The sequence below is a fragment of the Microcebus murinus genome, chromosome 13 (genome assembly GCF_040939455.1).
Source record: "Microcebus murinus isolate Inina chromosome 13, M.murinus_Inina_mat1.0, whole genome shotgun sequence".
Taxonomy (NCBI): domain Eukaryota; kingdom Metazoa; phylum Chordata; class Mammalia; order Primates; family Cheirogaleidae; genus Microcebus; species Microcebus murinus.
In genome coordinates this window covers 81,383,559-81,397,362 of record NC_134116.1, presented here as the reverse complement: position 1 = coordinate 81,397,362, position 13,804 = coordinate 81,383,559, and the positions used below count along the sequence as shown (strand labels likewise).

The following is a 13,804-nucleotide window of genomic DNA, read 5'->3' as shown; positions in this document are numbered from 1 at the left end:
TAGAAGTAGGGAGACTTAGTGTGTTCATTGACATATACCTCATAAACCAGATATATTCAACAGTGTATTTTTTAAGGCCTAGTTCCAGGTAATTGAGTAAATAGATTATTCTCACATTACTGTCAAATTCAACTGAATATATGGTAAATTTCATGGCTATTTTTTAATATTACATAGGGTGGCTTTGTAACTGAAGGTGAATTAAATGTAATCAATCACATACACTCTAGCAAAGAGACAGAAGGAAATAAGTATTTTAGATAAATTAATTTTTAAACATTCAGCTGAGAATTTTATTTTTAATGCATATACCTGAGAACATTTATAAGATTGCCATTGTCAATTATCATGGCAAACTCTCTGAAGAGATGCTTGTAAAACCTGAAGTTGATCAGCAGTATTTAAGCATTCCTCAAATTTAGTTACTTTACACAAAACTCCTAAAGAAATGAGCAATGATATCAGCTACAAGACAAATATAATACTATTAATACACTCTTACCGAAGTTCACATAATAGTGGTGACTGGTTTGCATTTCTTTATCCATAACCTCTTTCTTACTGAATACATTCCCTTAACAAAGTTAAACAACTGGCACGATCACAACTGGCCAGGTCAAGGTATGAAAGATGAAACAAAAGAATATAAACTGCACAAGAAACAACTCCAAATTGGTCTCATTAACAGAAGAAAGCAATGAAAAGAAGAAAATAAGGCATATGTAAAAAAGGCCAATGTATGACGAATTAAGTACATATTTTAGAGCATGTCATTTTCTGTTTGTGATATTTGTGATATTAAGACATTAGATAATTTTAATAGTTTACCAGAAGTTTTAAAATTTTGTCAATTTGTTAATATATATTTTTTCCTAAGTAGCTAACTCAAAGCAACAGATTCAATACATAATAATTTTTTCAATATTAAAGTAGCACCAAAACAGAAATTAAGAAGTTACTTAAAATTCACAATTATAACAGAAACTACTGTAACAACCATATTGGTAGTTTAAAATCATGATTTCGAAAAAGCAGTATGCCAAATGAAGAAGTTATCTTACGAAAAATATGGTAAATTTACAACCAGAAAAGCCAGGGTTTGAAACATAGTAAACAATATAGTGGATATACCATAAGACAAAGAAGCAACTTACCCATATATTTTCAATAATTTGAAATATTTAAAAGCCTTTGAAAATTTGTAATTATCAACAGTCTAAAATAAATGTATCTCATGAGAACATGCTTACAAAACCAAGTTCCTACATCCCAACACTAGTAGTTAATATTAAACGTGAATATTGATATTCCCATTTTTTAGTTTTAGTATAAAATTCTGACGTTTCAGATGATACTACAGAGCTTCATACCCTGAATACAAAGTACAGAAGATATCAGATACTGATAAGCCTAAAAAGCATTTTTATTGAATCACCACATAGAACTCCTGTAAGGTGGCTTCTAAATACACTTAACAAGTCACAAAGCAGAAGTAACATGTTAAATTTTTATGCCTTCCTAGGATCTTTTCATTATTAATTCAAACTAATAATTAGACAAAATTCTTATTAACTGGATCACACTTATTAGAAATTATACAAGACATGTTTACTTTAGTTAACCACTTCTATTCACCAGTCTTGAGTCTCCTCTTCGCTGATTCCTCAAAAATAAAAGTCAACATTACCTAAGAGAAAAATCTTACCATTGTGAATGAAAATTGATCATAACTTACCATTTCTAATGAAAAGACATGAGGTTTACCTATTAATACAACACAGCAGAGTAATAAATGAATCATATCAGTTAAAAAAAAAATTAAGTTCCACAATAGTACCAAGGCTACTTAATGGCATGCTTAACACTCGCCAGCAGTAGAAAATTTGTCTAAACTCTCAGAACTTTTTATTGCTTAATATACCCCCCTGTGTTAAGTATTCTAACCTAAAATCCTCTAATATTCTTTGTATCCACAGTGCTCTGCACTATGTTTTGAACACAGGAAACTGTAAACAATATTTCTTCCTAAATGGAAACCTCCGAGTCTTCCTGTAAGCCTAATCCTCTGAAGAAATATTCAAGTGGCATCCGCATATTCAAAAGTTAGGTATGCTGAAAACCAAGTACAAAATAATTATTAATTATCTGCTTTAAAAAATTACTCTTTTTATGTGATTCCATTATGAAGTCTATAAAAATACGGAGCTGTGTCTCAATGCCACCTGTATTTTCTAATGTACTAAGTGTTTACCAACTGAGGCATTAGTATTCAATAAATACCAAAATGTCAGGGCCCATAAAAAACACTGAAAACCATGATTAAGCTGCATGGGCATTTGAAAAACAAGATATCAACAAGTATTTACTTTTCTCATTTTCTATCTAACTCACTTTAATATCACAAATATAAAATTCCTGACTTAAAAAAACTCAGCACAATTAGTGGACAACAAACTCAGAAAAAACTTACATTGCAACTTGGTAAGTACTACAAAAATTATATTAAAAATGAAAAGGATCACAACTCAGGTGAGGAAACAGATAATATCTGACCAGAGTTTAAACAGATGTTATTCATGAGAAAAAAAGATGGAAATTTTTCTCGGCTATGAACCTCTCTGAAACTCTAATGGAAGGTAAGACCAAAAAAGACACTAGAGTCATTTGACATATAAATAATGAAGTACAATTAGGTGTCCTCTGAAAAAGCATATATAGAATATAAGAGATTCAGTAATCATTTCTACCTTGTTATTCAGAAAAGTCTTTAAAATATGAATGATAAAACAGAGAAAAGAAAACTACTACTTATAATCATAATATATGATGAGGGTAATCATACATCCTGGTTTACCAAAGAAAGCCCATTTTATGCACCTGCTATATAAAAAGTATTTTAAATAATATCCATATTCGTTGGTCCCAGTTGTGATGAAAAAGTTTAAGTTTTCCCATATAGGATTAGATTATATTAATATTAAAACTATTAAATAATCCTTTTGAGAAGTGATCAAATAATACCTGGTTAAATCTGACAAATACCGTTAACCCAAATATCCCAAATCATCAAGATTCTAAAGATCATTTCAGATATGTGTAAATATTACAAACTTTACATCTGTTTTCATCTGAACACAAAAGTCTGTCAATTTCTAATTGTGTATCACCACCCAAGTATTCAGAAAAGTCTTTAGGTTGTTATGATAATCGATTCATTTATTTTAGCAAATAAATAAAATATATAAACAAGCCAAACTGGTCACAACTAGAACATTACATGTGAAACCACTGACAATATTACTGTTATTATCCATTTTGATTTTCACCAACACATCCAAACCACTGGGACTGGGCCACCATTATGCCTGCAATAGGTCACACCAAATTCTACAGCAAATAATTCTTCAGTTATTTTCAGAGGACAATGTAGAGGCCATAAAAATCTCTCGTAAAATGTGTCCTTTGTTTGAATGCTTCAAGTGTTTAGACTTCCACAAGCAAACCCAAAAAATCTTCTACTGCAACATAATCAAGCTATTTGTTAGAGCTAAAAAATTTGCCGATAAAGGAATGATGGCCATGTGGAAATCACAAAATTTTAACTTCTCTCAAAATTTCACACACTATTTCAGAAAATAAGTTTGTACCTATTAGTAAGTAACAATGGAAATCATTTCTCTCTGCAAGCACCAATTAATGGAAATTTTTATGACTGGAATTTCTGTTCTTGAGTTTTGTTCATGGCACATCAGGGAAGTCAGGTTAGAATTAAATCAAAGGGTGATTAAGAAAAACAATGCCCATGCAGGAAGCAAGAAAAAAGACTGACAAAGTTGTTACTGGTTAAATAATAGGCCAAATGTGGCAATACTGATCAAGAGGAGGTAACATTTGAAACAACAATGTTTTATACCTCTACTGATTAGAACTATAAAAGATTTTAAGACTCCAAGTTATTAGCTGTAGGGTAATGACGCTTTACCAGTTCTTCCCACAACATTTTCTCTTTTTCTCTTTATAACCATGACTACCAATGAACCTTCTGGACACTAATTTGGATTCCTCAGGAAACCTGGATCTGGGATATGAGGTTCTGTGCTAAAAACACTGGAAAAGAATATATAAATTAATAAATTTGCATTACAATTCACAAACTCTGAGTTTGGTTAACATGAGCCACTTTTTATAGATTCCCCCCAGCTCTCAGATTGCCTCTAGATCAGGAGTGAGCAAACATTTTTGGTACAGGGCTAGAAATATTTTAAGCTTTGCAAGACATACAGTCTCAATACGGTCTCATACAGTTGTGTCACAACTATTCAAATCAGCCTCCGTAAAACAAAGCAACCATAAATAAGCAATCAAAAAAATGTGCTGTGTTAACAATAAAATTTACAAAAACAGGAAGCATGCAGGTTGAGCATGGCCTACTCTACTCTGTCAATCCCTGGTGTCTAGATGAAGTGATTAAAATACTAAGAAGTAATGCATAGTTTGAAACAATTATCTCCTGAACATATAGGCTGAAAGCCCAATTCAAGGTTGCCACACCCAAATTTCACAGGACACTCTTCACATAAAATGCTCTGTTACTTAAATTGTGCTCTATAGACAGTTGTAGTGAAATGCAACTATATAGTACCAGCTACTCAGAAGGCTGAAGTGAGAGGATCATTAGAGCCCAGGAGTTCAAGGCTGTAGTTCGGTACAACTGCACCTGTGAGTAGGCACTGCACTCCAGCCTAGGCAACACAGTAAGACTCCACCTTGAAATAAACAGTCTTCTATATGAATCATACCTCCTCCATGTTAAACCACATCAAGCATGCTCTCCACTCACACTCCCCAGGACCCATAAAAATTTCAACTACTACTACTACTACTACTGATTTCAACATATCTCTCGTTTTAATGTCCAGCCATTGGTTTTCAACCTTTGCTAAGAAAAAGATTACACAAGCTGTAGAGTTTTTTAAAATGCAGATCCCATGGCCCCAACGCAGACCTACTAAAAAAAAATATTTGGTGGATGGGATCTCAGGCATTTTTCTTTTCGAAGTTCCACAAATGTGTTGCAAGGTTGAAAACTAAAGGATTTAGCAAAAAATGTGAAAAGACAATGCATCACAATCTATGTGGATCACAAAACCAACTAATTTCTAGGTATATGACTTAGGAATTCACTTTTTTTTTTTTTTTTTTTGAGACAGAGTCTCACTTTGTTGCCCAGGCTAGAGTGAGTGCCGTGGCATCAGCCTAGCTCACAGCAACCTCAAACTCCTGGGCTCAAGCAATCCTGCTGCCTCAGCCTCCCGAGTAGCTGGGACTACAGGCATGCGCCACCATGCCCGGCTAATTTTATATATATATATTAGTTGGCCAATTAATTTCTTTCTATTTATAGTAGAGACGGGGTCTCGCTCTTGCTCAGGCTGGTTTCGAACTCCTGACCTTGAGCAATCCGCCCGCCTCAGCCTCCCAGAGTGCTAGGATTACAGGCGTGAGCCACCACGCCCGGCTAGGAATTCACATTTTTAAAAAGCTCCCTGAGTGTTTATTACATACATTCAAAAAACACTATCCTAATGGGCCCAGTGGCATATGCCTGTGGAGGCTGAGGCGAGACCCTTCTCTAAAAAATATTTTTTAGAAAAGAGAAGAGAAAATACAAAAAGAAAATTAATGTCCTTGGAAGAGACATTACACTGTTTGCCTCTGGGAACCTTTCCTTAATGTTTCTGGCCTCACTATTTGATAATTTCTGGGACGCCACAACAGAACACCTCTGACAAAGATAACTAGGTCAAATTGTTGCCTTACCATAGAATAACAAATGTATTACACACACTTTCAAGTATCAAAAGCTATTCCCAACTACTAAAATGAGGCCAAAAAAAACCTTGGTACCCAGTCAGGTATGTATTTAATTTAATGCAGGATATCTGAAACAGATCTGGAGCACTATTCTTTTCTTTATTAAAAAAGCAAATATTATTTACCATACCAGAAAAATAAGCTTCTCAGATTTTAAAACTAAATAGTATACAACCTAAACTCTGCCCCAATTTTCCCAAAGTATTTCATGAGTACATGACACAATTACTAAAGCTAGAATAAGACTGACATCTGGATAATATTATGACATTGACATTTTCACAATAAGTTTACTTTAAGAAACTGTATCAACAAAATATTAGAATTAAAATCTGCCATTTACTGCAAGGCAAACTGTTTCCACAAATAAAGATTATAGTACACTGTAGTACTTAAGTATTTAAACTAATTAATTTACAGTAAGTAGAGCAATCTAACATGAAAATAATCACAAGGCAATTATGAAAGACAATCTCATAAAATTCTTATTGTTTCCAGAATAATCACTTCTAATATGTGATTGTGATAAGCAGAAAACTTCAACTTAGTGAATAATGGCTAGAAAATGGTCAAATACACTCTACACTATGGTAAGAACAAACCTAAATGTAATTAAGGCAGTATAAAAATGCACAAATTTTTAAGGCAGTCAAAAGTATATTATTCTACAAAAGTAAAAAATATCATGTTTATAATTATAATAGTAATTATCAAAAAGTTCTTCTAAGGAAAAATAAAGTATGAAATAAAAATGACAACTTATAATTGACGAAGTACTGACTTATATCCTTGAGACTCTTAAAAATATATCACCATGTGTATCATAAAACTATGATCAAGTTGAAGGCTGACAAAGAAAAATATGACCAAATATGATAAGGTTTTCCTCATCCTTTGTTACACTAAAAAAATATTATTTAAGACATAAACTATGTAAATCAATATTTATTTTATTCTCCAAAGCCCTGTACTCTTAGTTGCATTGGAATATTTCTAATAGGAAGACAAGAAAAAAATGAGAAGTGGCATCTGAAAACTACTGAAGGAAATCTACTTCACTCATTACTCTCGGGCAAGCTGAACACTTACCATTTGACTTCTCCCTTTAAACTGAACAGTGAAAAAAGAGCACATAAGAGGGCCTAATTTCAAAGCTTTCAAAAAAAAAAAAAAAAGCATTAAAATTGTTTAACAATTTTCTCCATAGATAATTTTCAAAGTAAATGAATAACTGATAACAACTGCCTCAAGTTACTGCTGGTAACACAATATTTTCCTATTGTTTTCCTGTTAATATAAAATAAATGAGAACTATAAAGAGCTTTTATTAACATTTTTTTAGTAATTGGTAAGTTTGTATTAACAAGGAATTACGAAGCTAGGAACCAAATAAAACTGACACCAAAATAAAAAACTTGTGCCTATTCATATAATTTCTAATTTCAAAAGAAAACAATAAAACACATACTGTATTTCTCTGTAAATATCTAATTCTACTGTTAGCCAAATTATCATACCTCATTTACATACTATTTGAAATACAGATGCTCTTCAGAAAATCAACAGCACAATACCTTTGTGGCCTATCTAACATAAGTACTAATTTTACAAAAGAACACAAATATTCCAGCCCAAGGTTCAACAGATAAAAAAGGCCAGAGAGCAAATATTTTAAGTCACTGTGGATCACAAATAGTTTCTAATGTTTTTCTTCTTCTTTTCTCCAATAACCCTTTAAAAACGTAAACACCAACCCTATCTCTGTGGTGGAGCTGTATGAGAACAGGCAGTGATCCCAGGCTATGGTTTCCTGATTTCTACTCTAGTCAAATTAATTATGATGCTTCAAAAACATGCAACACAAATTTTAACTACTTAGAAAAAAGTTATCTTAGTATTTAAATGCATAAGCACCTAATCCTTTTTATGACCATACTCTTCTGAAACAATATATGATCTATTTTTGAAATGCCAGTAAGTTTAGTATGAATATTTTTAAATATTTGATTAATCTATTCTCAAAGTTCATTAGATATTTGTAAATTTTCCCTACCACAAAAATGAATTTTAAACACAAAAATGTTTAAGAATTTGCAAGCCGGGCGCGGTGGCTCACGCCTGTAATCCTAGCACTCTGGGAGGCTGAGGCGGGCGGATTGCTCAAGGTCAGGAGTTCAAAACCAGCCTGAGCGAGACCCCGTCTCTACCATAAAAATAGAAAGAAATTAATTGCCCAACTAATATATATAATATAAAAATCAGCCGGGCATGGTGGCGCATGCCTGTAGTCCCAGCTACTCGGGAGGCTGAGGCAGGAGGATCGCTTGAGCCCAGGAGTCTGGGGTTGCTGTGAGCCAGGCTGACGCCACGGCACTCACTCTAGCCTAGGCAAGAAAGCGAGACTCTGTCTCAAAAAAAAAAAAAAAAAAAAAGAATTTGCAGTAATTCAATTTTAAGCTGTAGCAATGTTTCAAATAATTTAAGATAGAAAAGTAAAATTGAAATAGTCCATTGTTGATTATACGAATACTAAATAACACTAAGCATATAGAAAATCATGGTGTGTAAGTTATTTTAATTATAAAATTATTTTAAAGAATAAGGGCCAGGCGCAGTGGCTCACACCTGTAATCCTAGCACTCTGGGAGGCCGAGGCGGGCGGATTGCTCTAGGTCAGGAGTTCGAAACCAGCCTGAGCAAGAGCGAGACCCCGTCTCTACTATAAATAGAAAGAAACTAATTGACCAACTAATATATATAGAAAAAATTAGCAGGGCATGGTGGCGCATGCCTGTAGTCCCAGCTACTTGGGAGGCTGAGGCAGCAGGATTGCTTGAGCCCAGGAGTTTGAGGTTGCTGTGAGCTAGGCTGACGCCACGGCACTCACGCTAGCCTGGGCAACAAAGCGAGACTCTGTCTCAAAAATAAATAAATAAATAAATAAATAAATAAATAAATAAATAAATAAATAAATAAATAAATAAATAAGGAGTTTGCAACTGAATTTATGATATAGCCAACTTAATCAAGTTTAGCAGAATACATTTTACTTAATCATTTCCTTCTAGTCCCCTAATTGATGTATGTATGACATTATACAAACAGCTACACATTCACTCCAAAAATATAAAATTTATGCCAGAAAAATATTAAGAAAGTTAATTCCATCAATTTTACTATAAGCAAGCACTTTAGTAAATATTCAGGTAAACAAAAAGAGTAGGCAGAATTTCCTAATCCTCAAAGGAAGTTTGCCTAAATATGGTATATACGGTCTATACATGATTCTCTTTGAAGATAAAAACACTAGTTACTATTTTTCAAATATACATCTGGAAAACTTAAAAATTTCACTTTATTTTACAATATCATAAAACACCCTTACATTGATAAATCCAACAGATTTATATTCAAATGTAACAAAAAAGCTAAGATGTCACTAAGTGAGTGCTATATATTCAAAGAAGAAAAGTAAAGAATGGTAAAATAATGCTAGAAATAACTCAAAATTTAGAACGCTTAAAAAAATTAAGTCAACTAATTTGGAAATGGAATTTTAAAATCAATTAAACCTTTAGAATGACTTATAAAACAAAAACTTCTCTAACTGAATTTCAGTGCTATATAATTTTAATTCAAAGGACATTTACTTGACAGTAGGATAAAAATTTCTTATCAGTATACAAGTTAGGATTTATTTTACTGTGTATATTCTTTTTAATAAAAAAATTTTTTTAATTATCTAGGGACAAAATGGGGACACAAAAGGACCCCCAAAAAAGTACCAATGATTTGAATTAATACTTTTAACCTCAGAAACTTATTTTAAAAGTTTGTGTTCTTATTAATCATGGCTTTGGAACACCAGAGAAAAAATAATAGTAAATACTTTTCAGCATAATGAGTTAAACTGGCATCTTTCAAGGTGAATAATGAGGCTCTTTATTAGTTATCATTAAGAACTTGTAGACTTCAATATATTTCAAGTAGTCTTGTTTGCTCAATCATCCTGCCCTCACAAAAACAAAAACCTGGGTCAGTCAGATCAAGTCTTTTGAACTAACGCCAGTTTGCAGGAAATTCAGGGATAAAGCACGTGTCAAACATCACTGCAAGGATGCAATCTGCAAAATCGAGGATATGAGATACACTATACAATGAAGCTCTGTTGATAGATAAGAAAGAAAGCAAAAAGGAGAGAGGAGAGAGGAGGAGAGAAAAGAAAGAAAAAGAAAAGAGAAAAGCTATAGACCAAAAACACCAACTATATATATCAACCAATCCAAAGAAATCAACTATAAAAAATATATATATATTTGTAAGCCCTAAGCAAATCTGAACTTTAACAAGTTAACAATAAAGAACAGACAATTTTTAAATATACGAGTTATTTTTTTAAAATCCTCATCCTTTAAAGATATATACTTAAAATAATTATTAATTATATCAATTCAGGAATTTCATACAAATTTTCAAAATAAAGCGGGCATACTTAAAGATGAAAAAGATTAGCCTCAAGTAATTGTTATGGCTGGATAATGACCACATACTAGTTTCCTTCTGTATATGTCTAAAATCTTCCCAAAAAGACTTTTTAACATAAGTATATGTTTAAAAATCAGTCAAGTGAAATAACACACATATATAAGATCTCTAATTTATTAGCAAATTTCTTTTAAAAGATCAATGGAAAAATATAACATCCACTTCATAAAACATAGATATTATTTTCAGAAATTAATTTTGATTTACTACCTGGAAGAGGTTGAGAAAATTACTAGTTTAACATGATATGTTCAAAAAGGTTAGAAAATTGACTACTACATAAACCAAAATCTACAGAATTCTAAATATACATTGTAAACCTGACAATATAAAATCCATTTTAGTTAACTAGTGTTTTACTTACATTTTCCATGTAGTTTGGTTTAAAGCCCTCTTGCTGACGCCTCAGTTCCTCCTGTTCTCTATGTCGGATCATTTCTTCCTCACGGCGACGATGTTCTTCTTCATGCCTAAAAAAATTTTTAAGCAAAAATTTCACCAACATGACATGTGAGCCATAATTGAATATTTTCATTTACATTATGCCAAAATCTGTGACTAATGACTGGCCATGACATCCTCAATTTACCTACCTTCTTCTATTTTGCTCCAAGCCTTTAATAAATCAAAAACAAAGAAATAAAGGAATTTAACTAAGGTTAACTAAATTGAGTAACGTAACTAGGACAGTCATTTGCTCATATTCAAGAAATCAAGAGTTCAAAAAATCCCTGGTGGTCTAGTGGTTAGGATTCGGCGCTCTCACCGCCGCGGCCCGGGTTCGAAAAAAATAAAATAAAAAAAAAAGAGTTCAAAAAAGCTCAAACATGTACCCTCTTAGTATAAAAAAGAGAAAAGTCTAGTATCTATTACCAGTAGCATAACAGAGTTCAGAAAGGCACTCAAGAACATAATGAGAGATAAATCACCTCAAAGGACCACAATGCCTAGACAAAACTCAAGTCCACTAAAGACATTGTGATTTATTCCATTACTAGAGGAAAAACTCACTGTTAAGACTTCATGTCAGGCCAGGCACGGTGGCTCATGCCTGTAATCCTGGCACTCTGGGAAGCCCAGGTGGGCAGATCATGTGAGCTTAGGAGTTTGAAAGCAGCCTGAGCAAGAGTGAGACCCTGTCTCTACCAAAAATAGAAAAAATTAGCTGGCAATGGTGGCACATGCCTGTAGTCTCAGCTACTCGGGAGGCTGAGGCAGAAGGATAGCTAGAGCCCAGAAGTTTGAGGCTGCCGTGAGCCAGGCTGATGCCACGGCACTCTAGTCCAGGCAACAGAGCAAGACTCTGTCTCAAAAAAAAAAAAATTTCTGTAGGAAGATGAACATTCACACTCTTTGGAAATGATAAAGGTTTTACAAAACTGCAACATGAGTTCGGGTCAAGCTTTGCCATCAAATAGACTCACGTCAGATCCTACCACTCACTAAATGATACAAGAAAAAACTTTTGGTTTCAAGGCTTTTTGGTCTTCAGAATTGCAGAGAGACTATTGTGGACAATGATCTACTTGGAGGACAATTTCCAATATACAATTTTAAATGTGCAAAATCCATTTCCAGTAAAGAGGACATATGAACACACAGATAATATTCCGTGGCATTATTTGTAAAAGCAAAAGGTTTAAGAGATATTAATCAGTTTTAACTGGGGGACAATTAAGGTTCACTGATGCCAAGGAACACAACTGTTACAAAGTTGTAGGTCTATACCTACTGACATAAAAGACTGTGTATGGTGTGGCTGTCAGAAAAAAGCCAAGTAAAAAAAGAATGTTATTTCTATTAGGGCTTTCAAAAGTCTTTTCTATGAGCATACAAGAGGGTATGAAAAATTTTATACCACTCTGAAAACAAGAGCACTGCACTTATGGCTATAGGACAATGACAATTCCATAATCTAAATTTATAAACAGCATACAGAAACATTCCCCGTTGTTCACATCTTTGCTTTCAATTATTTCTACTCCACAAGATGATTTAAATATCACTTCTATAGAGTTATATAAATTATTGGTTTGGGTCAAGGATTATTTCCTAGGTTATATTCACAAATGGAACAATTAAGTACAGTTATGACAAATTTTAACATCTTTTGCATTGTATTTTATTGAAAACTGATAAAATTGCAACTTTTTTCCTCTTTTTGTTTTTGGCAGCTCTCACAATGAGAAAAGGTTCAGAGAGCTCCCTCAATTCTAAAACTTGTTTTATTTAGAAGCCCACTAATTATTTACAGGTCACAAATTTATTTTTTATTTTTGCAGGATTTTGAAAATCTTGAGAGACCCTAGACACTAAGCCGCAACGCCTACTGGATAGAACTTTCCTGCTATTCTTGTTCAGCACTATGCCCCCCACATCTATCAAAGGGCCCAGGACACCACAAGGGCTTGATAATAATTTGCTGAATGACTTAAAGGAAATGAATGGCTGAAAGGGTAGATGAGTGAATAAGTAGGTGGGAGGAAAAGAAATGAAGAAGTGACCAGCCTGAGCCAAGAGTGAGACCCTATCTCTACTAAAAATAAAAAAATTAGCCTATGCACAAGGCTAAGGTAGGAGGATCAGGAGTTTGAGGCTGCAACCAACTATGATGATGCCACGGCATTCTAGCCTTTGGAGACTATCTCCAAAACAAAAACAAAAGAATTAAGTGACCTATGAAAAACTAATTTATTTGTAAGCATTGAAAGGAAAACTAGAAACTTGTGTACCTCAAAGACATTCTTTAATTTATCTCAAAATATACTTTCCTAAGCCAATTTTTTCTAACTTCTAACCAAGATCTGGTTTGTTAACAAGTAAAGCTTGTCTTATGTGGTAGCAGCCCCAGCCAGATAAATTTCTTCAGTTTAACTGTAACAATTTTCTTGATTTGCTGTCTTGAAAGTATGGGATATATTTGACACTTCTTACTATAAAATGTTTCTAGACACAGCCCATTTTTCCTTTCCTTTATACATGATGCAAAACTACTCAATTTTAAGACAAGTTACTCACATTTCTAAAATCAAGATTCTTACATTACAGGCCGGGCGCGGTGGCCCATGCCTGTAATCCTAGTACTCTGGGAAGCTGAGGTGGGAGGGCTGCTCAAGGTCAGGGGTTTGAAACCAGCCTGAGCAAAAGCAAGACCCCGTCTCTACTATAAATAGAAAGAAATTAATTGGCCAACTAATATATATAGAAAAAATTAGCTGGGCATGGTAGCACATGCCTGTAGTCCCAGCTACTCGGGAGGCTGAGGCAGCAGGATTGCTTGAGCCCAGGAGTTTGAGGTTGCTGTGAGCTAGGCTGACGCTACGGCACTCACTCTAGCCTAGGCAACAAAGCGAGACTCTGTCTCAAAAAAAAAAATAATAACCTG

The 13,804-nt window shown here is 33.6% G+C and overlaps 1 protein-coding gene across 7 annotated transcripts in view; it reads right to left on the bottom strand.

Moving 5' to 3' along the window:
- Window positions 1–13,804, bottom strand: part of PSPC1 (paraspeckle component 1) — an 86,034-nt gene that overhangs the window by 41,349 nt on the left and 30,881 nt on the right. For all 7 annotated transcript variants that reach the window (XR_012922504.1, XR_012922506.1, XR_012922507.1 and 4 more), the window contains exon 6: window positions 10,784–10,889. Coding sequence is in view for 2 of the 7 variants with exons in the window: in XM_076009569.1 (XP_075865684.1) it covers window positions 10,784–10,889 (106 nt within the window). In the remaining 5 variants the exon portion in view is untranslated. The remainder of the gene's footprint in view (window positions 1–10,783; window positions 10,890–13,804) is intronic.